General features: G+C 32.7%; 1 protein-coding gene across 2 annotated transcripts; it reads right to left on the reverse strand.

Moving 5' to 3' along the window:
- Window positions 1–11: 11 nt before the first annotated feature.
- LOC119836232 (double C2-like domain-containing protein beta) lies at window positions 12–27,870 on the reverse strand. Of its 2 annotated transcripts, XM_038361502.1 has the most exons (9): window positions 27,721–27,870; window positions 19,991–20,136; window positions 14,814–14,958; window positions 12,592–12,754; window positions 10,069–10,197; window positions 2,763–3,111; window positions 2,213–2,357; window positions 1,265–1,498; window positions 16–795 (listed from the first exon to the last, which is right to left on the reverse strand). In XM_038361502.1, exons 1-9 carry the CDS (start codon window positions 27,786–27,788, stop codon window positions 498–500), a joined length of 1,677 nt encoding a protein of 558 aa, XP_038217430.1. In that variant the 5' UTR covers window positions 27,789–27,870; the 3' UTR covers window positions 16–497. The 2 variants fall into 2 exon arrangements, with proteins under 2 accessions (XP_038217431.1, XP_038217430.1); XM_038361503.1 differs by lacking the exon at window positions 19,991–20,136 and having other exon boundaries at window positions 12–795.
- Window positions 27,871–27,891: the final 21 nt, after the last annotated feature.

Raw genomic sequence — 27,891 nt, forward strand, 5'->3', positions numbered from 1 at the left:
TAATTTAACATTATTTGGCACAATTTATATTCAATAAATATATAATATATCATAATTTTGTATAAAAATATTTGTGCTTCATAGAGTAAGCTTTTATAAAATCTATTTTGGCATATTCACACTTCAAATTCGGTTGGAACCAACATGATCGTTATAAAAGAACAGAAAAAAATTGATAACAATGTTTTTGATTTGATTGATAATTATTAATACAATAATCCACAGATAAATTTAGACAAATTTTGAGTATACAGTACCACATATTTATAGTAAGAAGTAATATTTACATACATACTAGGCATGTAAATCTATATGAATATATATAATAAAGATCTTTCGTTTCATTTACTAGGTAAAATGATACCCCCATATATATTTAAAAGCGTTGATACATTTTAAATATGCTGATAAACATAATTATTTAAGTAATATGTACTGTTTCATCCATTACCACAGCTACCTAACCGTCGTCATCTAATTTTTTTATCTGTACATACTTAAATGTGTTGTGTATCAGTCAAAGAATGCCACTGTTCATGTCGATGGTCCGGGAACTTTATGCAATCCATCCAATGTTTTAACCTCCGCCCTTTACTGCTCGAACCCAATACAAGACTGCCAAGAAAGTCATTCGGTTTTCCGTAGTCTTTATCCCAAACTGTCAATGTCAAGTTTTGGCGCGAAAGTTCTGTCAAGCGCGTCTCGAAGAAGAAACCCTCATTCCAAACGGGATTCAAGTTTCGCCACTTGATTGATGTTTTATGCTTTTTATGGTATGGATCCGGGTCGAGGTGTCTGTGGGAAAGGTAAGTTATGTACTGATATGTGATTGGAGTTAAAGCAATTCCTACACACTTTTATGACAAGAATTTCTGCCTTTACCAGCGGTTAAAATTGTTTTTTTGCAAATGACAAATTATCAACAGAATAAAATTTTAAATAATATACTCATTTTTGATATCGACAAAATAAATGAGAGCATTCTAAAACATTGCATGTTATAAGCATTATGTATTAATTTGAATATGTGGTCTGTTTTTTTTTGTGATATTTCCTTTGAGGAAAAAATGACTCTTAAAGATATAAAATTTTTCTATGCGCTTCAAAAGTTCAGTATACTGGCCTTTTTACTAATACATTCAAAGTTATTTTACAGGCTCGATATCTACATACAAATTATTGGCCAGCAGAAGATATTACTTCAAAATATTATATCTTTAAGAATCATTTTTATATACATACTATTATATTATATTATACGTACAATTTCACAAACGGATCCGAGTATCCATTGCTATCTTGCGGCGGCAATTCCGCAGCCCTACACACGGTGACAGCCAGTGCTCTTCGCTTAGTGCTATAGCATAGGGCTAGAAGCAGCCTAGGTCCTGTTGGTTCAGTATTAGACGCTCCAGAGAGAGCAAGACGCAGCTGAGCTGGCGATTTGATACATTCGCGGAGAGATACTGTCGCTGAACCCATTTCGTCACATCCGTATCTGGAGAAATAGAAATTATTATAGTACACTAGCTGCGCCCCGCAGTTTCACCCGCGTAAGTCCATATCCCGTTGGAATATCGGGATGAAAAGTTGCCTATATGTTATTCCAGTTAACCAGCTGTCTACGTACCAAATTTCATTGCAATCGCTTCAATAATTTTTGCATGAAAGAGCAACAAACACACACATTCTTACAAACTTTCGCATTTATTATATTAGTAGGATGAAAAGACTAAATTCACTAATTGAAATAGAAAAGTTATTATGTTTATCTTTATGTTACGTCATCGCCTTCATGGATTGGGTTGAACTTGGAACATTGAAGTTGCGAAAAAATACTTGAAAGATCTATAAAAGGGCGACCATGGAAATATTTATGAAAAACTAGTTTCCGTTCGTAGTTTCGCCCGCGTAGACAGTACCAAGGTTTTACCCGCATACTTCCCGGGCAGCTATGTCCTTTTCCGGTTCTTTAACTATTATTGTACCAAATTTCATTCAAATCGGTTCAGTGGTTTAGGCGTGAACTAAAAACAGACAGAGAGAGTTAAAGCATTTATAATATTGGTAGCGATTTAACAGTCTTATTTTGCCTTTTTAATCTACATTTTTTCCGTATATTCTGTCATGTTTTTTGGGATGCATAGGCATAACATACTGTGTCATATACCTTTACATATATGTCCATGGATAAAATTTATTTGCATTTTACCTGTCATCATCAAACACGACGATTTCCAGGGATTTCGTACCCAAATCTGACTCAGTGATCCCGAAAAAGTGTAGAGTTTCGTTGAACTCCGGATGTTTCGTCTTGTGCACTGTTTTTGTTCGCAATCTATTTGAATACGTCCCTTCTGAAAAGAATTGAGATTGATTGTGACCTGAGGCAGTGTTTGTAAACGAAATTTAATTTAATGGAAATGTTATTATGACAGGAAGTTAGGCGACCCTTCTGGGAAACTATGGACCGGTATGATGTATAATAAGTTATAATAATAAACATTTTCAACTTTTCAAAACTGAGCAATATGACGGTATATTTCAAAGAAAATTTCATAAATATGCTCTTTATAATTATGTATGAAAATATTTTATTTTAGATATACGCGTTCATGTTCAACTACATTAAAAACATAAACATCTTCCTTTTTTCTCAGCATCTTGTTATCAATATGGGCAAAACTAAGTCATAGAGTACATTTATCAAACCCGTAAAATTATTTTACGATTCAAAAAAGCAACATTATCATTATCCTTACCTATCGGCAAAATTTCCAATCTACAGAATGGATCAGACAGACCTGTCATGTCCATACCAATCAGGCCCCTAGCGCGTAAAACCGTCACAGCCAACGATGAAGTCCCATTGTCGTAGGCTAATTTTATCTCCAAAGTCCCAAAACCCGCGTCAGGAATAACCGGTGGCTTTTCCACTTGGTTCGTGGGCTTGGAGTCCTTTCTGACACTTCGGAGACTGTAAGCACTACCTTTACTTCCAGTGCGTTTTAGACCCATTGATCTTTGGGTAACACTGTCCGTCCTATGCAGGCTGAGTCCACTTACACCGTGCGTAAGCATCTCTGTTTCGCTCCAGTCGTGGTGACTGTCCTGCGATGGAAACTTTTACTGTTAATCAAGCCAAATTCAAGTGTAGGCAATGTGTGTTATTTCTACATATTGTTTTTATTATATCGCTATCGTATTAATGTGTAATACTGATTGATATGAAGTTACAGAATAGTGTAATATTAAAAAGAAAGAAAAATGGATCTTAATAAGGTAACGCGGGTATAAAGTATTTTAACTAAATTCCGACATGAAATTTTTTTAAGAAAAAATCAATAAACACCCTACGATTACGAATAAGCTTTTAGGCATACAAACATTTTAAATATTCGATTAAACTTTGAAAATTACATATATCCTTCAGGGAATACATTAATTAGTTTACAAGTGAAGATCAGAATCAGGTTCAACATTCGCGCTTTGTTTTACCCAAAACATTTACTGAACCATATAGATATTATTTCTGTAACCATAGAAACATAGATGCGTGTGTGGAGTAGATAATAAGTTAATTAATTATCCAATAGATGATACAAATTGTGCTTGCGAGAGACAGAGCAATTTTATCATCTCAACAATATTGACGTCACGTACCCTTCACAGGCCACCCTCAATTAAGCGCTGATAAATCAATATAACTTGGTCTCAAGTAGTTTATTGTTTGTTGGTTGTTACTTGTTTCAAGTATAGAAGTGATAAGAAAAATCTATTTAGACTTAGCTGAAAAAATAATACCCTTCTGGGGTTTCAATATGGTTTTAACGGTTTCATTCGAAGTAAATTGAATATTTAGTGAGATTGTAATGCTTCGATTCGCCAAAATAAATTTGCTTTCGGCACAAATTACTTTTCCGATGGCAATTTGTGTTGACTAGCGTAATTGTTAATACTATTGTAAACTAGTAGAAGCTTCTCACGATTGTCGTGTTTCGTGAATTTATCTAATGCATAGACCGTTAGAACTGTTAAGTATAGTATTATATTATCTGTGGTATACTGTGGCTATATAGGTATACTCTTGGACAGGAATGAATTTGTACTAGCCGTTCCAGTATCATGTACTTATTGAGCAATTTCTTAAATATATCCTATATATAAAGTATTTTATTAAAATACTTTGAGAGTCCGTAGATCTCATTTTATTTGTAATATTTTTCGACCGACAATTTGAGGGGAGCCAACAGTTCAGTAGCATTGCTGGCTCTTATTTATAGGAACTGCTTTTGATAGTATTTAATTGTCACGCCGTATGAATGAGTATAAAACCACAGTTGCAAATAATGAATAGTTCTAAATATCAACGTTTGAATTAGAACTTAGTTTGGTGGACACGGTCTATAGTTACGTACATATATAGCTAGACCATGAATTGCAAATTAAATAGAAGAATCATGAAACCAATAACAGAAATTCTATAACATCTTTTGATATATAGAAACCTAAGCGAAAAAGGCTATTGTTATTAAAATATCTTTTGAAATTCTTTGGGACCTACTCAATCGCAATAAGCACGTAAGATATTTTGTATCTCCACAATGTACCATCTTATTTACAATCTGAACAAAGCGCGAAACCCTCGTTTCAATGTCACGGTGTAAAGGAAAATTTCAAGACGTTTCCGAAAATAAGAATGTAAATATTCTCTAGTTATTGAAGGTATGAGAGTTTTATCGGGTCTTTGAAGTTGGATTATATTTAAATGTCCTTACTAATATAATAAATCCGAAAGCGCTTGTTTATATGTTTGTTTTTCGTTCATTCGTTTTTAACAGCGATTGGTTGATTTGTCTTGATATAGTTGCGAGGCTAGAGAGTTACAGGTCTTTTAATTTTGCACTTTTAGCCCCGGTAAACATCTCATTTCCAGGGGAAATTCCCTCGACCACGCGACAGATAGTATATAAAATGTATACTTGTAGTGTATATATGAGAAATAAATTATAATTAATTATTAGTGGTATATATGAAGTAGATTAATGTAACGATGTAATGTACGAGTAATGACAAAAATTTAACATCTATCGCTAATTGTAAATTAGATTTAAATGGTACTTATTAATATTTTTCCTTTAAAGTATCTATGATACATAATTAATGCTTATTGATAATAGTTGGTACTTGATATAATAAGCTACAATTCAAATCAAAATCTCAACGAACTTTTAAATGTATCACGGTCTATTCTTTCATCTGCAGATGCGACGCTTAAATAAAAAATACAAATTCAGCTACTTTTAAACTTGAGAAATCAAAGCTGAATAGGCCATTTAAAATTGCAATCCTAGAAGTTCTTCAATAGCATTCTATAAATATACCTACGTGAGCCAAAGTTATGCTGAAAAGTGTTCGGAAAACACTGGAATAGCCAGCTGCTACAAAGTTAAACGGAACGTGTAATTTAAATTTCAAAGAGCGAGTTCAGATAGAATGTTTGCGAATACCAAGGGATTCCGCTTTGATATATTTCACGACTTCAAAACATGGGACGGTTATTAAAAATCATAAAAATAAAAGAAAATTTAGAGGCAATTTTATTAGGCAACTACTGTATATAGCAAAAAGGGATAGTGAGAAATTTACAGCTTTTGACAAATAAGGTGTGATACGATGATTATTCTTCAATCGCGCCGAGGGAATCGCGGTATCGAAGTTTTAATTATAAAAGTGTTATAAGACTGTTTTAAAGCACAGAATATCAAAATAAGGCCTAAAACAACTAACAAGAGCTTTTAATCAAATACCAATTATTTATTTGCTTAATCGATGTTCGCATAAGTAATTGATCACAGTTGACAAAAATCGTAAAGTAGTCCGCATACCCAATATCAGAACCATATCAACTTAACAATTGTAGGTTATAATATGTTAAACAACGACCGCGTCATACATTGACGTAGCGACGCGACAGGATAATAATTCTGTACATTTACTTTATTCGCTTTTACAACGTTTGTATAATACACTACATTTGAAATATCAAATGAGTTGTGGAATATCAAAGAGATAATTTCAAGTTTGTGCCAGTTGATTTGTTAGTGTTAAGAAATATTCTTATTTTGAAATTAACGGATTTTAAACGCAATTAATTCATTAAGTATTTAAATTTCAATAGAGAAGATGGTTTGAAGATTTCCAACATCTGGGATGGTATTATTAAGAATTTAAAACGTTTAATAAAATGTATTTAATTTCTAAATATATAATAGTCGCGTAAAATCAAACAAGAGAAATGATATACTAATAGCAAAAATGTTTAGTATATTTAGAAATTAAAAACTTTTCAACGGATTTTAAACGCGATTTATTCATTATATTATCAGAGTCTCCCCGTGACCACGCTCGCTGCAAAGTGTTCGAAACGTCGGGTTAATAATATAATGAATAAATCGCGTTTAAAATCCGTTGAAATGTTTAGTATATTTTACCTAATTACTTATTTGCGGTTCGCCTCGGCGTCGCCTGTCGTACATACTATATAGCCTATAGCACTCAGTTATTTTATTTAGGAGTTTGAAATCGGCTCAGTACTTCCAGAGATTAGCGCATTTAAATTAAAACAAACTCTTTTGCTATAACATATTTCATTTCGCTCTATGTAGCACACAATGGAACTATAGAAACCTGATAAGTCCTTCTCCAAATTGAAACAGAATTGAATTGACTCAATAATGCCTAGGTAAATAGCACTGTAAATACATGGGACCCAGACTAGTGCCTAGAATAATTGTTTGGACCTACATCGGTATTGATGTAAAACAAACAGCATACGCAATAATATTGTTAGTGTGTGACGGAACTTGTATGAATTCCAGTTAGTAGACAATTAATTCTGAATGCAGAATATTGAATTAATACTGAAATGATATGGGCCTAGGTAATTTTTTCTAAACGTCTATTCCAATAAGAATATCATAACATTATGTTTAAGTCACTTAAAATTGAAACAATATAAGGAAATCTTATAATTATCTTTTTTATTAAAGACTAGCTGTTCGCCCCGGCTTCGCCCGTGGTACATATATAGTCTATGTTACTCGTGGATAATGTAGCTTTCGAATGGTGAAAGCATTTTTAAAATCGGTCCAGTAGTTTTTGAGCCTATTCATTACAACCAAACAAACAAAGTTTTCCTCTTTATAATATTAGTGTAGACAAAGTACGTATCGCAAGGAATAAAGAGTTTTACGGGGAACGGTCCCTTAATGAATTGAGTCAGGGATCACTTAAGAGCCGGAAAATTAAATATCCAGTACATTTCCTTATGGCTTCTAGCATTTTTTTATTAAAAGGTTAACGACTTATAACTAAAATTTAAATGAATATTTACCTTAATAAATAACAATACAACAGATATATATTATTGTTTTTTGGACATAGGAAATGACCACGCTTCGGCACGAATTGGGATACCTTGCACCGCGAAAGGCAGAACACCCTACATGTAATATTGCAGCCAAATAACATCATTTGCAGTGATACTGATTGTAAGTGCGATTAATGATGGAGCTGGAGGCCTATTTCCTATTTCTTTACCCTTCCCAGAGCTAACTTTATTCAAATCATCGATTGTTACTTTATTCTGATTTACAGTTGACAATTCATTTGCAGAGACGTAATGCCCTTGCAAAATAAAAGTCTGTATGACTGCTAATCACAGCAATCAAATTATTTAATGCGAAGCGATCTTCTAAGTATACTTTTCGTAAACAAACAAAGATAATCATGTCGATTTTTTGGAAAGACTCGCAGTTTCAAAACTTAGTACCACTTTTACATTGCGCAAATAAATCACTACCCACAATTGATGCAGAGGTTGTTTGATCCATTCAAGTCCTGATCAAATGAAAGCAACTACCATTTGAGACAAGCTACGCCTACACAAAAAACCTTGGCCTGAAGGTTCATCCAATGTTATTTTTACTGACATCACAAGGACTCGTTCCGTTGAACGTTAAATGATTCTGGCATTTGGATGTTCCTTTGGTTTATACTTTAATATTTAAGCATTATCGCTTAATTTATTTACCTTAAGAGTAATTACATATAACAAATTGGCAATAGTGGCTGTCTTTCAAATAATTAAAAACGTTGAGGTTTTTATTGTAGCAGTTACTTTATTAAGTTATGTCAAAAATGTATGTATGTATGAAATAAATAAATGAAATGAAATGAAAAAATATCAGTTACAAAAATGTTGATTATTGTTAAAGCACCTTGTGGAGAAAAACATACCTAGTGAACTACTAGCAAGTCGTAGGACCAAAAATCACACTAAATTATAAATGTGACAGTTTGTTTATTTGGTTATTTGTCCGTCAATCCGCTGAAACTACTGAAATGATTTCGATGAAATTTGGTACACAGACAGGGTATGAGCTGACTTGGGTGATAGGCTGCTGTTTATCCCGATTAAATGGTCGCTTGGAATAAAAGAGGAATATCCAGGCGAAGCCGGGACGAGCGTCTAGTGTTTAACAATAAACATGTTTGATTTTACATATCATTAAAGGGCATCCCGACACTATTTTCATTTTCAAACGAGTGCATTTTCCGTTTCAAAATGATATTTGTTAGCCTAAGTCTTCACTATACATTTTTCTAACAATATGCTAGAAAAATATTTCGAATTGTATCAGTTATATTTACGAGAGAGTCAAAGGAGTTCCAAGAATCTATTATGGCAGCCAAAATGTTCAATATTTATCATCGTATCGCAAAATAATATTATCATAACATCGCGGTTTATTCCCATTTCTACGCGGATGAATTAATGTTTTTGTTTCACAAAACCGACTGAATTAAATTATTGCTGCTTATTATTTGAACAAACTATTACATTCTTGATCGAAAAATGTATTTTTTGAATAATTTGAGATAGTGAACTGACCAGTTTTTTAAACTAAATTTAATTCTCTCTCTATTTATATACATATAAAGAAAAAGAAAGAGTAAAATGTATCGCAAAAATAAAAAAAACAACATTAAATGAACTATATCAAAGCACGTAGGTACACATTTTGAATACGCTTAATGTTAAGTTCTACCTGAATTTATATTTAATTAAAACGAAACAAATTTAACGTGCCATGATATCTATTGAAAAACAGAGTATATAAAGAGGTCCTATAGATAATAAAGAAAATTATATTAATTTATATATCCTTACATTATATTACTCAGCTCAGCGAATCTGAGCGTGCTACAAAATGAATTGAGTTACGTTCGCTAAGAATGGGGTGATATCAAAGAAATTGAGTGCAGTATTAGAGCAATAAGTATAGGGCAGTGATTCTCAACCTTTTTTTGTGACGGCACATATTCAACGATTTCAAAATTTGGCGGCACACAAAGAAAAAGATAAAAAATATTTACTTACTACAACACACTGCATAAATAGTTTATGACAAAAAATTTTAAATATACGAAATAAAGTTATATATACTACAATAATAACTACATTTTTGTTAAGGGATTATTTTAAATATTTTTTCTTTTTAAATGATATAGTGTAATAATATTAACATTATTATACATTTGCAAAATTTGGCGGTACACAAAAGTGCCGCGGAACAGTGGTTGAGAATCACTGGCGTAGGGTCTTAAATCTACAATAATTGAGTAATAACCAATGCAAATATTAATAAACATATAGATATTGAATAAAATCGAAGACTTTATGGTAAAAAATAATTCGAAAATATTAAAGAGTTCCCCCTTTTTTTCTACCAAGTATACCGTAAACGACTAAAGTAATTATCTATTGTATATATCGGCTTATACATTTTTAAGTAAACTGCCTACGTTTCTATCATAAGACAAACAAAAAAATATCCAATTTTTTCTCAAACCTTCACACTAAAATACGTATCACGTTCTCTTACCCACCTGGCATTCAATTCACTAAAGCACAAGAAACTCCCGTGAGATATATAATAGGTATAACCACAGATAACGTAATACTATACTAAGTATAACACAGCTAAATACAACGCCACTCACCTGTGATATGCTGACAGATTTCCTGCTATCCGTATTACTGGGTTGTCTGGAGAAAGATGGCGCGTGTAAGCTTAGCGGCGAACTGGGCTCCGAGTCCGTTTTACCCTCGTTGCTGCTATTGCCAGCTTCCTGTTTGAAAGTGGTTTGTTTGTTAAAATAAGGACCGATTTTTCAATCCTTGGTTAGAACTAATTCGTCCATAAAATGTATTACACATTAAAATATAAATGGCAATTAGACTAATTTCATAATTCATTTGTGAAATGGTTGATTAATACGATATCTTTCACGACGACGACATTTACTAATGATTGAAAATTCAGCCATTTATTATTTAGTTTTATAGCATTCAAAATATTTATAAATGAGAAATATTTAAAGAATAGAAAATGTTTCTATTCTTTAAAAATTTCATAAATCACTGCCTATTTTATATTCTTTCTTTGGAAAGCGCTTTTAAATCATCATTATGAATAGATTTATACTTGCAATACTAAGTGAAACTGATTGAAATGATGAATGATATGTTTTGGTTTATATATAAATTGCTATCAGCTCACGACGAAATATTTTGTTATGTTTTAATAATAAATAAAGATAAAAAATATAGGCTTTCAGGAATATGTGCGGTCATTTCGTTACTGGTGAAAGAAGTATCAATCTAGTTGTTGTGGTTATTAATGAAGAAACCACATGAAAAATTGAAAAAAGTCTTTCTTTATTGTATTCATTTGGATAACTTGGGATTTATTGAAAGAGCATTCAAGTTTCTTCTGGTAGGTATATAAACGTTATAATGATGTATTATTAGTAAAGGACACCTTTGTGTAACGATGCTGAGGGTTCTTATCGATTTATAGCATAACCTGCTTCATATCATAAGTCTATCATTGGATATTAGGTCAACAAGTCATGCTTTTTATTATTTTAAGATATTTTCAATTTTGAGGAAATAACATCTACACAAATTTCATAACAATCAATTCACAATGTACTTAAATTAATTATATTTTAATTCATGACAGATTAACGATAGACCCTTGTCCTGGATGAGTTTGGCAATTTTGAGGGTCGAATTTAAATTGTTCGTACGAAAAACGTGGGTATCGTAAATTAGGAAAGCGGAATAAATGAATAAGATTTTTTTTTTCTTATGTCACAGTCTGCAATGGAGCTGGTGGGACGCCTGTAAGCCCTTCCACCGCCCATGAACATTTAGAGAGGCATAAGGTCCATTGCAGACCTTACGCCTCTAAAAATGGATTGCCGACTTTTTAGAAGGGTAGGGAAGGGTAAAGAAAAGGATATGGGCCTATTATGCAGTACTAGGCCATAGAATAGAAAATGTCATGTGGTATCTACATATAAGTGTTCAGCATTCGCTACTCATCGCTCACTCGGCGAAACATTGGTACACGAATATCATCGCGAATAACGGTCCATACATTAGTAGGAGTATAGTAAGTTGGGATTTGTCGACTTTTTGGGAAAGGATTAAGAAAGGATTGCCGATAGAAATAAAGGAAAGGAATAGGGAGGGTAAGGAAAGGGTATAGGCATCCGGGCCGTGAATACACGAATGCTAAGGTTAAGAGCAAATACTTTTATTTTATATGCGTGTTCGTTATTCGTCTCGCTATGCGCACGAATGTGTAAATGTCCAATCAGATAACTGAACGGAGTTTTGGATAATTTTATCAATCACCTCTAGTGAAATATCCTGCGTTTTCATAAAATTATAACATGGTATTCTTAGTAAATTGATATAAATTTCATTACCATATATGTACTAGAAGGTTTTAATTGGTGACGTTCCCTTTATATAATTGTAATAATTATATATTCCAACATTAAATATTTAGTACAAGCGTCCGAGTCCGTACAAAATATGGATGTAAACAATTAGCATATCAAAAAGCGAAAAGGTCCGTAGATGGAAAATTTATGGATAAAGTTGTAATTTACAGCGTCATACAAAATGTCAGAATTTATTGTAACTTCTAAACTCTAAGCTATATAGTTTAAATAATAATTTCGGTAAATAAAAATTAAATAACGTAAAATTATGCAAAACCTACATGAACTTTAATTTGTTTTTTGTATTTGATTGCTATTATGTATTATTAAATAAATACTTTAATTATCAATTCTGCGCATTTTACGATGTCACAAATATTCATTGAAGTGAATTAATAATTAATGTAAGTTAAGAAGATACAACAACACACAATAAACCTTTATGGTAATAGAAAAATATAATGTATTTTTGAAATAACAGTTGACACGAAATTGATCCAGAAAGGAACTCTCTTTTTCTATTGTTAGTTGAATCGCATAGTATTATATGTACTGTTTTGAAGCGTCTAAAACCTAGATATAAATTATTGTATACTCTGTTTGTATACTCTGTTTGTATACTCTTTTGAAAAATTTACTACTGTTTTTTTATGTGTACCTTATGTACCTACACTTAACCTACTGCAACAATACTAATTAAGAAATTTCCATTCAATTTGCTCTCACCTGCAATGACCTAGAGAACTCGGTGTCGTTGTATTTCGTCTTCCTCTCCGGCAGAATGTACTTAGGAAGGGACTTGAAGAACCAAGCGCCGGATTTCTTCCACATCTCCCGCGTTTCAGCGCACAGATTGCACATGTATTGCTCACGCGCATATATTGGAGATCTGAGTAGATGCATTTTTATTGTACAATATTATCTATCTATATGTAACTCAAAGGTGACTGATATAGTGATCTATCAACGCACAGCCCGAACCACTGGACGGATCAGGCTGAAATTTGGAATTGATGTGATGAAGTAGGCTTCTGCTTCTGCTTCCAAAGGGATAAAATAGGGGACGACAGTTTGTACGATGAAAATTTATTAAGACCGCGCGGGCAAAGCTGCTGGCAACAGCTAGATCTCAGAAATTCTATTGCGTAATACTTACCCATTACTGAATTTAATTCTATTGTTAGTACGGTATTGTCAGGACAATCACTGTCTGTCTGTCTCTACGTCTATGTATGCTTAAATCTCAAAAACTGCTTAACGGATTTTGATGGATTTTTTTTAAAGGTAAAGTGATTTAAGAGGAAGTTTTTTTTTATGTTTATGTACGTATAACGTCTATCATGAAATATGAAAGCCGTGCGCAAAAGTTAGTGTATTATTAAAGTACAAGTAGTTTGACTCGGCTCCACCCTGTTTTAAAAAAAAAATATAGCCTATGTTACTCGGGAATTATGCATCTTTCTAATGACAAAAAGGGTTTTTTCTGTGTATATTTTAAAGCTATAATTTTAATCAAAATGCATCATTTTTTTCATAATATTGCAAACTGCACACTTAAGCTCTTGGATAATTAATTACCTTCAGGCACTTTTACTTTGTGCTTGACTTCATCAACTTGTTATGAATTTTTTATTATCAACGGACAGAATATGCAGAGCTGACATTGTGGGTTCGGTTGGAAAGTACTCGTATCTCATTAATCACAATATGTGACAATTTCTCTCAAAGTAAACAACAATTTTAATCCTTTTATTCATACCTCCCACATTCCCATTAAATATTATAAATGCGAAAGTTTCAAAGACTTTTCGAATGTATATGTTCTTGACTCTTTTACGTAAAACTAGCTTACCGGAGGTGCATGAAATTTAGAAAGAAGACAAATAAATTACAATCTGTATAAGATCATAGGCTAGTTTTTATCCGGGTAACAATCGAGTGAAGTAGGGAAATCTATAGTACATATATAGCCTATAGCCTTAATAAATGGGCTACCTAGCACCGAAAGAATTTTTCTAATCGGACCAGTAGTTTCTGAGATTAGTGCGTTCAAACAAACAAACAAAAAATAAACAAACAAACAAACTCTTCAGCTTTATAATATTAGTATAGATTACATTGTACGTTATCATCATATCACACTCTTTTTTGAGTGGGGAAATCTTGCTTAATCTTTATTTTCCACTAATTAGTCACTTTCGTCCCCTTGTAGGAAATCCATAACCACTCAATAAGCGGAGATACCATATCTCGGCCTTTAGAAGATAAGACGATATGTACTTAAGAAATTCCTCGGTTAGTTGAATTTTTAAGTAATTTTCTGACTATTACCAGTTGCTAGGAAACTTTTGATGATCGGTGGTATTGGCATTTGTTGGCATTTGTTGAAGTTATCATTAAACCTCTACAAATTGAACCACCTATCCAAACTATACAACTAAAAAACACACCCGACACCGTTTATAGTTCCATACCAACAATTAAGTTGCAAAATGTCCCTGTTCCCTAAACTACACATATGTATGTCTCTGTGGGCAAAGAACATAGAAAAGTAGGAGGTCCATTTTGAGTTTGGTTAAAAAATATACATTACTTTCTGAGCACACTGAATTTGAAATTACGCGTTTAGAAAGAGGTCAGTTTAGGAGGATGTGAAGTGTCGTGTGAGTGTAAGAAATGATTATTACTCATTGTCTTCCCACCTGCGGCGTTACCCGTATGATCAAAAGAAAGTATCAACGGAATGTGACGTTTCAACGCGGTAAAAAGTAGACTCTAACTTCTGAACTATCTTAAGGCACAAAAATTATACAAGATACTATAATATCTCTATAACATTGGTCCGGTACAACCTGAAACAAATACAAACGAAAAACACGCTTCCCGTTTATAATATTGGTAAGGAATAAGGAATATTAGGTAGGATAATGATATTTACTAATACTCACTTATGAGGCGGAGTGTCGATAACACACTTCGGGCAGGCCGCGTTCCTACACATGAAGCAGATTCGTAGGGGCGCCAGGAGACGTGGGGTCTCGCCGCACAGAACGCAACTTCTGGGCGCTGGCCCTTGCGCTGATCGGCGCATACCTGGATATAAAAATGAAATTAAGCGCGATATGCAGAAAGCCTGTCAAATAAATATAACCTTCAGAACATAATTTGCAATGCAATAACCCTTTTTTCAGCAACTAACGATGTGCACAGCATCCTGACATCGGTTAGTTAATTTTGTAAACCATCAATCATGCCCATAAGCATAAAACTCAACAGGAATTGATAGTAAATGTTAATATTATATTTATTTGGAACGTATTTCTGTATTTTAATTTATACTTGCTTTCTGCCCGTAGCAAAAATTCGAAATTGTTTTCTTTTTCCTTCTTTTACGTCGTGGATATTGTTAGAAGGGTAGAAAGTGACATAAGCTACTCTTTATTGCGAAAATCACATTCCCAAGGTAATTTTGACCACGCTATATGTCTTTCATCACGCTTCCGTCATTCTAAATATACATAAAATCCAATTATCTGGGGTAAACGGATTTAATTCACGTTTTATCACAGATAAAATAATACTATACTATATTATAGACAAAGACGCAAAGTATAGATATCAATACTTTCTCATTCCTTTATTTTTACCAAATGGTATTGATTGAATTATGAAAACTAGTCTACACACAGAAAAATACTTATAATCTCAAACTACATAAGACCGATTTTTTCATGAATTGTGAGTGTAATAGCTCCCAACAACATCATTACTCAGAGGCATAAAGGATAGAATATCAACAATACAAAATACGTCCAACATTTGAGCAAGCGGGAGGCTCAAATTTGTATAGACCTTCCTCTTACAATCAGTATCGCTTCATTCTCAGGGTCGGATTAACCCTAAGGAAATATATATGCAAGTTCCTGAGTTCAAAATTAATGAGGGAAGCACTTTCTGACAAAAAGTGTACAGAACTATATATACTGCTGATTTGTTTTTGAATTTATATAATAACAAATATGTAGACTTTTGAAACTAAAATGAATTAAAAAATTCTGTTCTGTTTTATTTTATTTGCGAATAAACAATTGTTATGTCTCATTACTAAAGCTTAGTATGAGACTGGTGAATGTACGAAAAGCCTATAATTATGAGTATATAAAAAAACTTAAGATGAAGAAACAAAAGAAAAATATAATAGGTAAAGATAGTCGCTTCAAAAGGTCAAGTGGGACTACATGCATTACCTAGAGGCTTAATAAAAAAAATAAATAAAAAATCATTTATTGAACAAATTATAAATCACATAGAACATAAAACCCAGACTCCTAATATAGCTTTCGCTGTGTTTCAGGAGCCTGTGTCTTCCCGATACAGTACATAATAGTTCAATTTAGACACAATAAAATGTAATTGCAGCTACATACATATGACATTGAAATTCTATAATTTAATATAAGTTTATAATATTTAATAATTAACAATTTTAATAATTTACATTTTATCAATAAGTTATTTATATATTCATGAAATTAAACTACTTAAAATCCGAAATTCCGAAATTAATCATGGTTAATTCTAACTTGTTACCATCCCTGCTCCTTATTCAATATCCAAAATTAGAAAAAAGCTATGTTAATTTATTTAAAACTATCTCGCGTAAGTACCTCCCTTGGATGGAGATAACACGAGATGTAATTACGAAAGTTAATTAAATACGGATGCATCAGGCTTGCTTATAAAGGAATACTGAGTTAGTTCGCATGTTGCATTTGTAAACAACATGAGTCTTCAATCTTATAGCTACGTTGGAGTATTAATTATATAGAATAAAAATTTATTCACTACATAGTATAGAGCGAGTCTCTATGTATGTATGCTTGGATCTTTATAACTACACAACGAATTTTGATGGGATTTCTTATAGATAGAGTGATTCAAGTTGAAGTTTTATATACATCTATAAAACTACTCCTAATTTGAAGCGTGCGAAGTTACGGGCCAAAACTAGGAAAGACTGAATAAAAATGGGACTAGAAGATCAAACCCTAGTTTCAATTCGTATTTAAATATTTCTTTATATCTATCTATAAATATAGGCAGCCACTTAAGTATTGATTGTTGATATCGGAGCTCCCGATTATCTCTATTCCTCTATGCATGCAATTTTCCTGTACAGGAAAATTTGTGGTTAGGTTGTTTGCTTATTTCAATATCTCCGTTCTGTAGTTTATCCCTATTGGGCTTCTAGGTGGATAATTTATGGTAGTACAAATATTATATTAGCTCAAATGCTTTCTAAACGCTACTTTTATTTGCAAGGGAATTTACATGTAATTATAACGCGAAACAAATTCTATAAATCCTACTTGATTTACATTAAAATGTATTCACTTCAGAAGTATCCAGTAAAATTTAAAGCATTACTATTTTAATCATTTAATTTCACACGTGCTTATCTGAATCTCAATACATAAATTTCAAATAGATGATATTAATAGTAATAAAGGGATAGTTAGCAAATGTATACATATATGTGTTTTTTTTTTGTATTTCGTGTACTATGATACACTGAATTCCTCCTAAACGCCTAGGCAGATTTAAAGTTATTTTTGTGTCTTCGTGTGTATTCGAGAATAATTATTATTTACAATTCGAGCGTCAGCAAAGCCACGGGCAAATGCTAGTAATCCTACTAGTCCTAAATGCGAAAGTTTGTAAGGATATGTGTGTGTTTGTTGCTCTTTCACGCAAAAACTACTGAACCGATTGCAATGAAATTTAGTACGTAGACAGCTGGACAACTGGAATGACATATAGGCAACTTTTTATCCCGATATTCCTACGGGATACGGACATGCGCGGGTAAAACCGCGGGGCGTAGCTATTTATATATAATTGTTTTCAATGGTCTCTAGAACTGCTGACGATTGAATCTGTTCTCTCATTAAGTTTCTTTAATCTACATCATTCAAGTCCCGTGAATCCATAAATCAATGTCAAGTGATATCGGGTTTCCTTGAAAACAGGCAGTAAAACCAGATGTACAGTTATCCGATACACTGAAACTATTTCCCCACTCGGTTTACCTAATTGTTGTATACCTAATTTAACGGTTTAAAGTGCTTCCAAGAGATGTTGGGAAACTTGAATGAACAAATGTTTGAATTTAGCTTGTTTAGGAATACATACAAGTTCTCTCGATCTGTAGTTCTCATACAAACTTCTCGTCCGTAACACTCGGGTGTTATTTGCGACATTGTGTTATATAAAAGTGTTTGAAGCTTTAACTCAACTGGTGCATGAGCACCACGTTAATCTGCTTAAAATCTCGTTTTATTTTCTAAATAAGTTTGACTTTATTACGTATATTTTTTTTTTTTTTTTATGTTACAGTCGGCAATGGAGCTGGTGGGACGCCTGATGGTAAGCGCTACCACCGCCCATGAACATTTGTAGAGGCATAAGGTCCTTTGCAGACCTTACGCCTCTACAAATCCCTTCCCCAAAAGTCGGCAATCCAGCCGACTTTTTGGGAAGGGATTAAGAAAGGATTGGCGATAGGAATATAGGAAAGCACTGGGAAGAGTAAGGAAAAGGATATGAAAAGCTTTATGTTTTGCTTATGTATGCTGAAAACCAACGTTCGCGAAACTTCGTCTAGTTAGCGAGTTCTGAATATGTAGTTGTAGGGATCAGATTTTAAATTAATTAGATGATTGTCTGTTCACGTACTCTCGTTTTACTCGTAAAACTTTTACTAAAATGAGATTATTAAAGTAATTGGAAAAAGAAGACGAGCAGAATAGACTTTTAGTATTTTAAAGGTAGATTTATACGCTTACGGTATGTATTTGGATTAAAATGGCTAACGTACATAACATTGCATATAAACGACTAGAATCAACAACCAATGTTTGTTAATTGAGTACTCTATCGTATAGCCAAATAAAAACAAATGAGATTGTAGACGAAACAGAAAAAGCTCTTTTTCCAGTGACTTTTATTTCTATTTTCTGATACATTTTACGAATTTCGTATCATGTGAGTTAAATAAATATATGCTGCTCAATTAAAATATATTATTAATATCTGCATTTTAACTAAATGGCTACCATTATGAACATATATTTGATATTAAAAAATGCAAGTGAATGGACGTAATGTCCATTATCTAAAATATTGAATTTTGGCGCAACTATGTATTAAACATAATAGGAAAATTCATCGTTATTGAAAAATTAAACAAGATAGGTAGTAATTAACCTACATATAATGGAAAGACTTCTTCGTAGTATTATAATTGTTTACGTAATCACAAGCTACTTAAATTAAGAAGGATTAACTTGAGCGGTAATTGCTATTATTAGACTGCGAAACGCGATCCTGAAAAAGAAAATACTTGAAATAAAATATAACTCTTAACTTTTAGATAATAAGAATATTATCTGAAAGTATATAGTGTAGCTTGTTAGCTCGCAAATTTATGAAATAAAATATGTGGTACATAGCAAATAAATAAAAAATTCATGTCTGTTTTAACGTTATTAGGGCGACTGTATATTACGCCTAAGCAGAGTTCTTTATCCAGACACGCTTTCTTCTTTAATACTGTTTAGAAATTTGAATAAGCGTCTCGAATCTAGTAAAATATCAATGTGTGTATATCAATTAAGCTTCCGGGCTGTACAAGAAATGCTGATAAATAATATTACCTATAATGATTTCAAAAACATAGGTAAAAAAGGTAAATTTTTGCAGTGTTAGCAATTGTTTTATGAAGTACCTTTGCTTCATAAAGTAATTGTTAATATCAGTATTTTTGGATTTTTTTTTAATTTTTAAAACTAATAAATGACTAGCTTCAAATTATGCCTTCAGTCGGGAATTGTGTAGTAAATTGAAATTAAAAATTGCCTCGTTGTTAATCTAAATTACAATTATCTATTCATCCACATTTTAGAATACTATTGACGTTAGTACCTACCTAGGATGTTGACATAAGAAACATATCGACAATATATGCCAATCAATGTTATTTAATGGTGTAAGTAAGCATAATGTCGAGTGGCCGATGTTATTTACGGACTTGTAGGTGATAGTGTGAAGTCGATCAAAAACCTACCTTCAAGTCGCGCTACAAGTCGGCCGATCCTTCGAGCCTCGGTTTCCTCCACCTTCTCAGCTCGCTTAACAACAGCTGCAATGGCCTCTCGTTCCGCGGTCGTCAGCGGGGGCTCGCTGCGGGCAGCGCTCCACCCAGTGCGAAGCCTGGACCAAGGTTACCCAACAATATTATTCATTGGCTATAATGGCATTGAATCGATGTGTTGAACGTAAGCGTTTTCCTTGCTTTATAGACTTGAATGCGATATACACAATATACATATATTCGTTTTAATTCTAGTTTCATATCTTTGTCTGCTTAAAAAGAGAGATAATATATTCATGCTACATTTTGAATTTATGCTCCACTCTATAGCCTTCTTCGAAAATTATGTTCTCTAACACGAAACTAATCATTTAATTTGAAACAATAGTTCCTGGGATTAACGTGTTAAATCACGTTAAATCAAAGGTACTAATCGATCCATAGCTATAGATAATATTATTGGAACTTCCAAGAAATATTTCAATAGAAATATTAGATTGCAAACGTGGTGGATTTGAAGGAGTGGAAACACGCTTACAACGCTTCACGCTAAGGGATCAAGTAAGCTTTACCGTTTAGAACCTTCCTGAAATGTTTTGCTCTAAATGTCTTTGTATGTGTAATTGTTCAAATAAATTTTCAGGCATTCAATGATAACAAACAGTACCATTTACGATTACTTACACAAATATGCGTTTCATATAAAAAGTAATTTTTATATAAAAAAAAATGATATAAAATCGTAATTCATTCACAATTATTGTGCTCTATAGTTTAACTTCAATCTAAGCTGCGAAATAATAAAGTTAGTTTTTCATTATCATCCCAAAAAACGAGGTGTTATAATGATGTTATGAATATAATTTCTAGACATGTTTTCAACTAACGTTTACAAATTTGAATGAGCGTTTCATATCTATTCAAATATATTCTCGTTATGCATATTAATATTTCGATATAAATCGTTACAAAAGGTATAAGTTTCATTCATGTACAAAAGCTTTTCATTGAATCGATTTCGTTGGAAACTTCATAAAGCATTTGGTTGGCTACGAATTTCCTGGAAAGTACTCAATAGGAGCAAAAACATGATAGTTTCCTAGAAATTCCTTTGTTCTAGTATTTGCAAATAGTTCCAATATAGCGCTGGATATCGAAACCTTAAAACTGCGCTGTGTTAATTCGCTAGTTCCTTTAAAAGAACAAGATTTTCATTTTAAAAATAGCCGCTACCCGTATCTTTATGCCTTTTCTATCTTAAAATCCAATTGGATTCGGAATTATGACGTTGTAAGTACATACGGAGCTAAGCAGGAAAGCGTAGCGATGCTTAATATTATTTTATATTAGTTTTTATTTAACTTAGGCAATGCTTTCACTAGTAAGTATGTACCTAATAGTTAAGGAAATGACTGTTATTCTATAAACATATTATTTCAGTTAATTAGTAGATATATATGCTATACAACGACATAAAACAAAATGTTTTACTAATCATGTTTTAATAAGGACGTAGCCTATAATAAATTGTCATATTTAAGCTCTGTTAACCCAAATAATAACAATGGCACATAAAATATTAAACCAGTCTATAGATTATTACACATATATTTTATCACTCGTTCGGCGATATCAATGGGGCTAATTTTGTGAACAAACACGTGTTACTTAAAACTGTTGTACATCTATATAATGGCGCGTTCGAAAAGTGCTTGCTGAACTTGTTTATAAAATAGATGTGAATGACTACTTAAGAATAGATTAGTAATATGAAAAAATGCTATATCAGGAGAAAACACTTCGAAATTAAATAACATTTTTTGCCGACGTTTAAAAAATTAATGAAGTTCTCTTTGCACAATTCTAGCGTTTTCATCTTATGTGAAAACTTACTTTTTGGTAGGTGAAAATCTTTGCGTCAACACTATTATATGTTATGAAATTTTTATTTTCTCATATAACTCTTCGACTGTCATTACTGTTTATTATTTTTATAAACTGAACAACATAAAAATCATATTACCTATGAGACACAACAATAATACGTTTTCGTATTTCTATTTGTTAAATTAATTAATTACACATGTTTTTGTGGAGAGCAGCTCGTCATAAAGCAGAATTATGCTGATAGAGATTATATAAGTTATATATTGGGAAAATGCTATTATTAATTATATTATATAACACCCATGCTAGTGATGCTTGCCTATAAGATTTTCCGTCCTCAAGTATTCAGGTACAACACAACACGCTCGGACAAGGTACATCAAAGGTCTTCCTTAATGGAAAATCGAAAATAATTTTATGCTCTTACATTTATCCTAATTAACATTTTTACTAGTAATATTCTCTGTGATCGTTCGTAGCCTCTTAATATAATTCATGCATATAGTTTGTAGAATCGTTTATCACATTTTTTTTTTTCAGATAATTTCAGGTGATTATATCTTCTTAATAGAAAAAAGCTGTATGAAACGCACCTACACAAATAGATACTGCATTCCTATAAGTTCTCTCCTTTGATCTCCTCAACAATCCTTTCCTTTTTACGCCTGTGTAAATGTTCATGGGCGATGATAGCGTTTACCACCAGCTCCTTTGCCAACTTTTCACATATAAATCCTGGCACTGAAACAATTTTTCAAATCGGACCAGTAGTTCCTGAGACAAGTGCGTTCAAACTCTGCAGCTATATAATACTAGTATAGATTATAAATTCACATATCAGTCCTTTTGCCCAGGGGCAAAAAGAATTACTCACATCACTGTCTGAGTTGAACAGGCAGCTGATAGTAGTAGTAGTAGGTATAAAGATCATCAGGAAATATAAGATAAGGTTTGGAAACTAATTTACCTACTCGGTGTCAGAAAAGAGTATGACGAGTATAGCATTAAAATTTCCCCAATAATCCATGATGCCTTCAATTATTGGACATTACGTTAACGAACTCATTAAAAATAAGTTACGATATATTTATAGCATCATTTCCCTACTTTATCTCCCCTTCCCTTTAAACACATTATCGAGTATCAATCAATAATCGCCTGGTCGGCTACGTAATTAGTTTTTTTACCTGCCGGTGAGCAACAGCTACGAAGTAATTAGTAAGAAATTGATATTTTTATTTTTTAACAAAGCGTTCTTTTATGACTGTGTACTTTTATTCGATGTTATCAGGCGTAGGGGGTATACCATTTAGTAGCGTAGATACCGTGAATGCTTAAATTACGTTAAAGTCTACTAATTCTTTATTCGAAAATAGTAATGTTCGAGTAAGGAATTCTACTAATTCTTTATTCGAAAATAGTAATGTTCGAGTAAGGAATTCTATTTATTCTAACTCTTATAGTGATGCACAAGGTTAAGGATCTTAGGATCGTCCTCAAAGGCACGGCAAATAAAGATAGGATTCGGTACTGGCACTCACGAACCGCTGCCGCGACACGCTCGCTTCGCTCGCTTACATTATAAGTTTTGTGGTCACATTTTTTATCTAAGTAAAAAGTCATTCCAAGGAATATCTCTTTATAAATATCGGTAATTTATCGGATACACCGGTTCGGATCGGACGCTACATACTAGTAAAACTTAAGATTTACCAACAAACGAATTTTTATAGCTATATTTATTTTTATCGAACTTCATTTTTATTTATTAAGTACATGTGTTTTTATATCTAGAGCGTTGAGTGCAGATATTCAAATTCAATATTGTACTAAAAATAAACCTGCGTAATATTACACAATTATTTCTTCCACCTACTCCATTATGTATTCTCAAACATTTTCTGTTATGTCTATCCATTTGAATTCATCCTTGTAGAAAATTATCAAAACATTTAGTTTCGTTCTTGATTATAATTTTCATCTCGTAAACCAGCCAAAAGAATGTTTGTAGGATCTTTAAATTAAATTGTATGTATAAATTATACATGCTATTTGCATCCTGTGGTTTCACCTGCGTCCCATGCTATACCAAAGGTCATCAGGTACGTGATGTTACGGACTTACAGCTGTCCCCGACAACTGCACTATGCAATTTTAAACATATTTTTTTATATTTCTTTTCGAACCAGTAAGCTTGTTTTACAAATACCTAATCAAACTAAGAAATCCTTCAGCTATAATATCCATACGGAAAGATAGGCAGGAGTATGATATCTCACAAAATAAATTATTATGAACATATTTATTATAGATATCCTCATTTGATTGGATATCGGATGCCCCGATTTATACTAATACAATATAAACGCCTTCAAAAAATTCCTCCACACTTCACTTCCTCCTACAGTCCACGTTGTATGATATTTTATCGAACATGTAATCTGATATTCATTCTGCGAATTGTTGTATTGGGTATATGTTTTCTATTATACATACATAGTTAAGACGTTAAGGCTTATTTATATGTGAATTTATTTTTAACTGCGTTTTATGCAAATTCTATTAGTTAAGACTATATCTTTTACACTCACACGTGTAGATAATTTGTCTCTCGATTCCGTTTACGTATACAGTCTACACACCATTGTAGCATTGAAGTTTGCTCCAAGTACGATATGAAATGGCTTCAGAGTACCTTTTATAAATTTCTCCAGTATAACTGTTTTAACTTCAAAAGGTTTTAAATTACAATTTCATTTGTTGGCTTTTGTTTCTTGTTTATTTATTTTACGTCTAAATAACTAACGAATAATGAAAGGCTTTTAGTTTATCTAATACGGTCCTGGAAAAATGTAGGCATGCAATCTAAACTGAGCCTTGTAACTAACATATCTTATTATATTTTCCTTCGTACCTTTCTGGGATGTTCGGACATTTGAATTTTTTAGATATAAATTAAATTGACTATTGATTCCTAATAAATAAAAAAGTAATTCATTAGGACATAAAGATGACATTTTTATTATATTTGACACAATAATAATTATTATATATAATAATTTACAATTTCACACATATAAGTATTAGATATAATGCTATCCTACTTTCCTACTAATATTATAAATGCGTAAGTTTGTAAGGATGTGTGTGTTTGTTGCTCTTTCACGCAAAGACCACTGAACCGATTGCAATGAAATTTGGTACGTAGACAGCTGGACAACTGGAAGAACATATAGGCAACTTTTTAGCTCGATATTCCGACGGGATACGGACTTACGCGGGTGAAACCGCGGGGCACTGCTAGTATTATAATATAGAGCTGAAGAGCTTATGATCATGAAAAACCGCAAGGCTCAGCTAATATATACTAATATTATAAAGCTGAAGAGTTTCTTTGTTTGTTTGTTTGAACGCACTAATCTCAGCGACTATGGGTCCGATTTGGAGAATTATTTTAGTGTTAGATAACCCATTTATTGAGGAAGGCTATATACATAGGCTATATATGGATATAAGCGAGAAAACAACTAATAATTCGTGTGAATAATATAATGTTTTCGTAATTATATTTAACGTTCCTAAAAAAACAATTATGTATTCAATAATAGGACATTTATAATGTTCCTCAGTTAATGCATTAAATCATTTTGCAAGTGTTCAACAATAAAAAGAAATTATTTTAAATGGATAAATGAATTAAAACATTGCTACTAATACGCAAGAGCTTTTTAATTTATTATACTTTTGTAAGGTCTACCTAGATATATATTTTTTTAAAAATTACGTCTTTTTTTATTCAGGGAATACGAAGTATAACCATCAATACAGTATTCTATAACTACTATCGGTACCTACTATGAAAATATAATAATAAATGCCAAAAAAATGGGAAATCCATGATTAGTCTCGAAAGCGTTAAAACCGTATACATATACTGAAAACTACGTGAAATCACTAAATAACTGTTAAGTGTTCCATCTTAACACACCTACTGGGCGTTTAAATATTCAAAACTTTTAAATTCTAGATGAATGTATTATTAACTCCATAGAGGTAACTAAGGATGATTGAGTACTGAAAACAAAACAAATAGGAAGCGGATGTAAGCCGGAGATAGTGATGCGCGATGCAAGGTCCTTTGCATATTAACTGGCAACCTTGCTTTTATTTTTAGAAAATCAAATTAACACAACGAACCTTTGTTTTTTAATTTTCATGACACCCACTTACCACCTACGGATGTTACATTGATAAATATTGAATGCGAGCTGCTTTCCGGTGACATGATTATTGAAGATATCAAAATATCTGAGCGAATTATATTATTTGTTTTGAATAAGTTCTACTGCATTTTTTTATGTCATCGTCGGCAATGGAGCTGGTGGGTCGCCTGATGGTTAGCGCTACCATGAACATTTTGAGAAGCGTAAGGTCGATTGCAGACTTAATACCTATACAAATGGATTGCCGACCTAAAATTCGAGATGGATGAAGAAAGGATTCACAGGAGGAATGAATGAGGTCGCGGATGAATTTTAACCAACTCCCGTGGCCCCTTCACTTAAGTGGCTCGACGGAACACAATGGGGTTTTGGTCAGTAGGAATCCGACATAACCTTATCTCCGGAGGCCGTGGGTATCTATGCAAGATTTCCCCACTTAAAAAAAAAAAAGGAGGAATAAATGAAGGGACTGGGAAAGGATATTGGCCTCCGGCTCCCCCACACGCCGAACGAAATACAGCAGTAAGCTATATCGCGGTTTTCTGTGGTAGTGAGGTAATTTCCCGGTGCGAGCTGGCCCAATTCGTGCCTAAGCGTTTTCGATTACCATATGCATGATTATTGTTTTTTTATATTTGGAAAAGTATGAATACCTAAGTAAATGCAGCTTGCTTAAAGTATTAGAGGGAGGAAAAATTTGTTTCAATGAAAAGTTGATAACACAAAAATTATACCTACATTTCAATAAAATTCTATTTGATACCATTTATAAAATCTACACGTGATTGAATAACAAACTGACTGTATTTTTATTCCTGGTCATTCGCATAATTATAAATATCAGTCAGTGGGTCGTTACTATCTAATATATTAATTTTTTCGTTGCCATACTCCTCCGAAACGTCTTGACCGATTTTGATGAAATTCCTTGTGCTTATCCGGTATCTATGAGAATCGGCCAACATCTATTTTTCATACCCCTAAATGATAAGAGTAAGGCAGAACAGCGTTTGCCGGGTGCAGCCAGTAATTTATAAAATACTAGCTGCGCCCTGCAGTTTCACCAGCGTAAGTCCGTATCCTATATGTTATACCAGTTGTCCAGCTATCTACGTACAAAATTTCATTTCACTGCAATCGGTTCAGTAGTTTTTGCGTGAAAGAGCAACAAACACACACACACACACACATCCTTACAAACTTTCGCATTTATAATATTAGTAGGATAGGGTTAGTAGGAAGATAGGATTAAAAGGACTAAAATAATAATAGTTGTCAAATTTTAATGAACGTTGTAGGAGTTCTAATAAAATGATCATCAAGTTATTTTTAATAAAAGAATTTAATGTTAATTTGCGTTATGATCGTTTGGATTTCCCTATTAACTCATAATTATTAGTTATTACGTATGGTACTGATTTTAAATAAGCAACTACTATGTAAGTACCTACTTCCAAAACTGCGGTATTTTTTTAAACTATAAAACATGAATGATACACCCAAGCTACTGATAAGATAGCATGATTATCAGAACCAATGTCAACAACAAAACAAAAACAAACTTATTGAACTTTGTTTTCACAGAATACTTACTTAGCACGTAATGAAAGTTGTCGATCGTTCGGACACACATATTTATTGCCTTTGCTTTGATAATTCATTGTTCGGAATTATTTAAAAATATTTAAAAACAAATTCCCGGGTACACCGGACGGGATCCGTCGCGACACGCACTCCCGCCTGTTGATAATATCCAACTGTTGC

Source organism: Zerene cesonia, chromosome 23 (genome assembly GCF_012273895.1).
Source record: "Zerene cesonia ecotype Mississippi chromosome 23, Zerene_cesonia_1.1, whole genome shotgun sequence".
NCBI lineage: Eukaryota > Metazoa > Arthropoda > Insecta > Lepidoptera > Pieridae > Zerene > Zerene cesonia.

Excerpts from the sequence above, each read along its gene's own strand:
- LOC119836232 (XM_038361502.1), bottom strand. The coding sequence starts at position 27,788 with ATGAATTATCAAAGCAAAGGCAATAAATATGTGTGTCCGAACGATCGA. Across the intron at positions 10,198-12,591 it reads AGTTCTCTAGGTCATTGCAG|GAAGCTGGCAATAGCAGCAA; the intron begins GTGAGAGCAAAT and ends ACTTTCAAACAG. Across the intron at positions 2,358-2,762 it reads ATTGGAAATTTTGCCGATAG|AAGGGACGTATTCAAATAGA; the intron begins GTAAGGATAATG and ends AATTCTTTTCAG.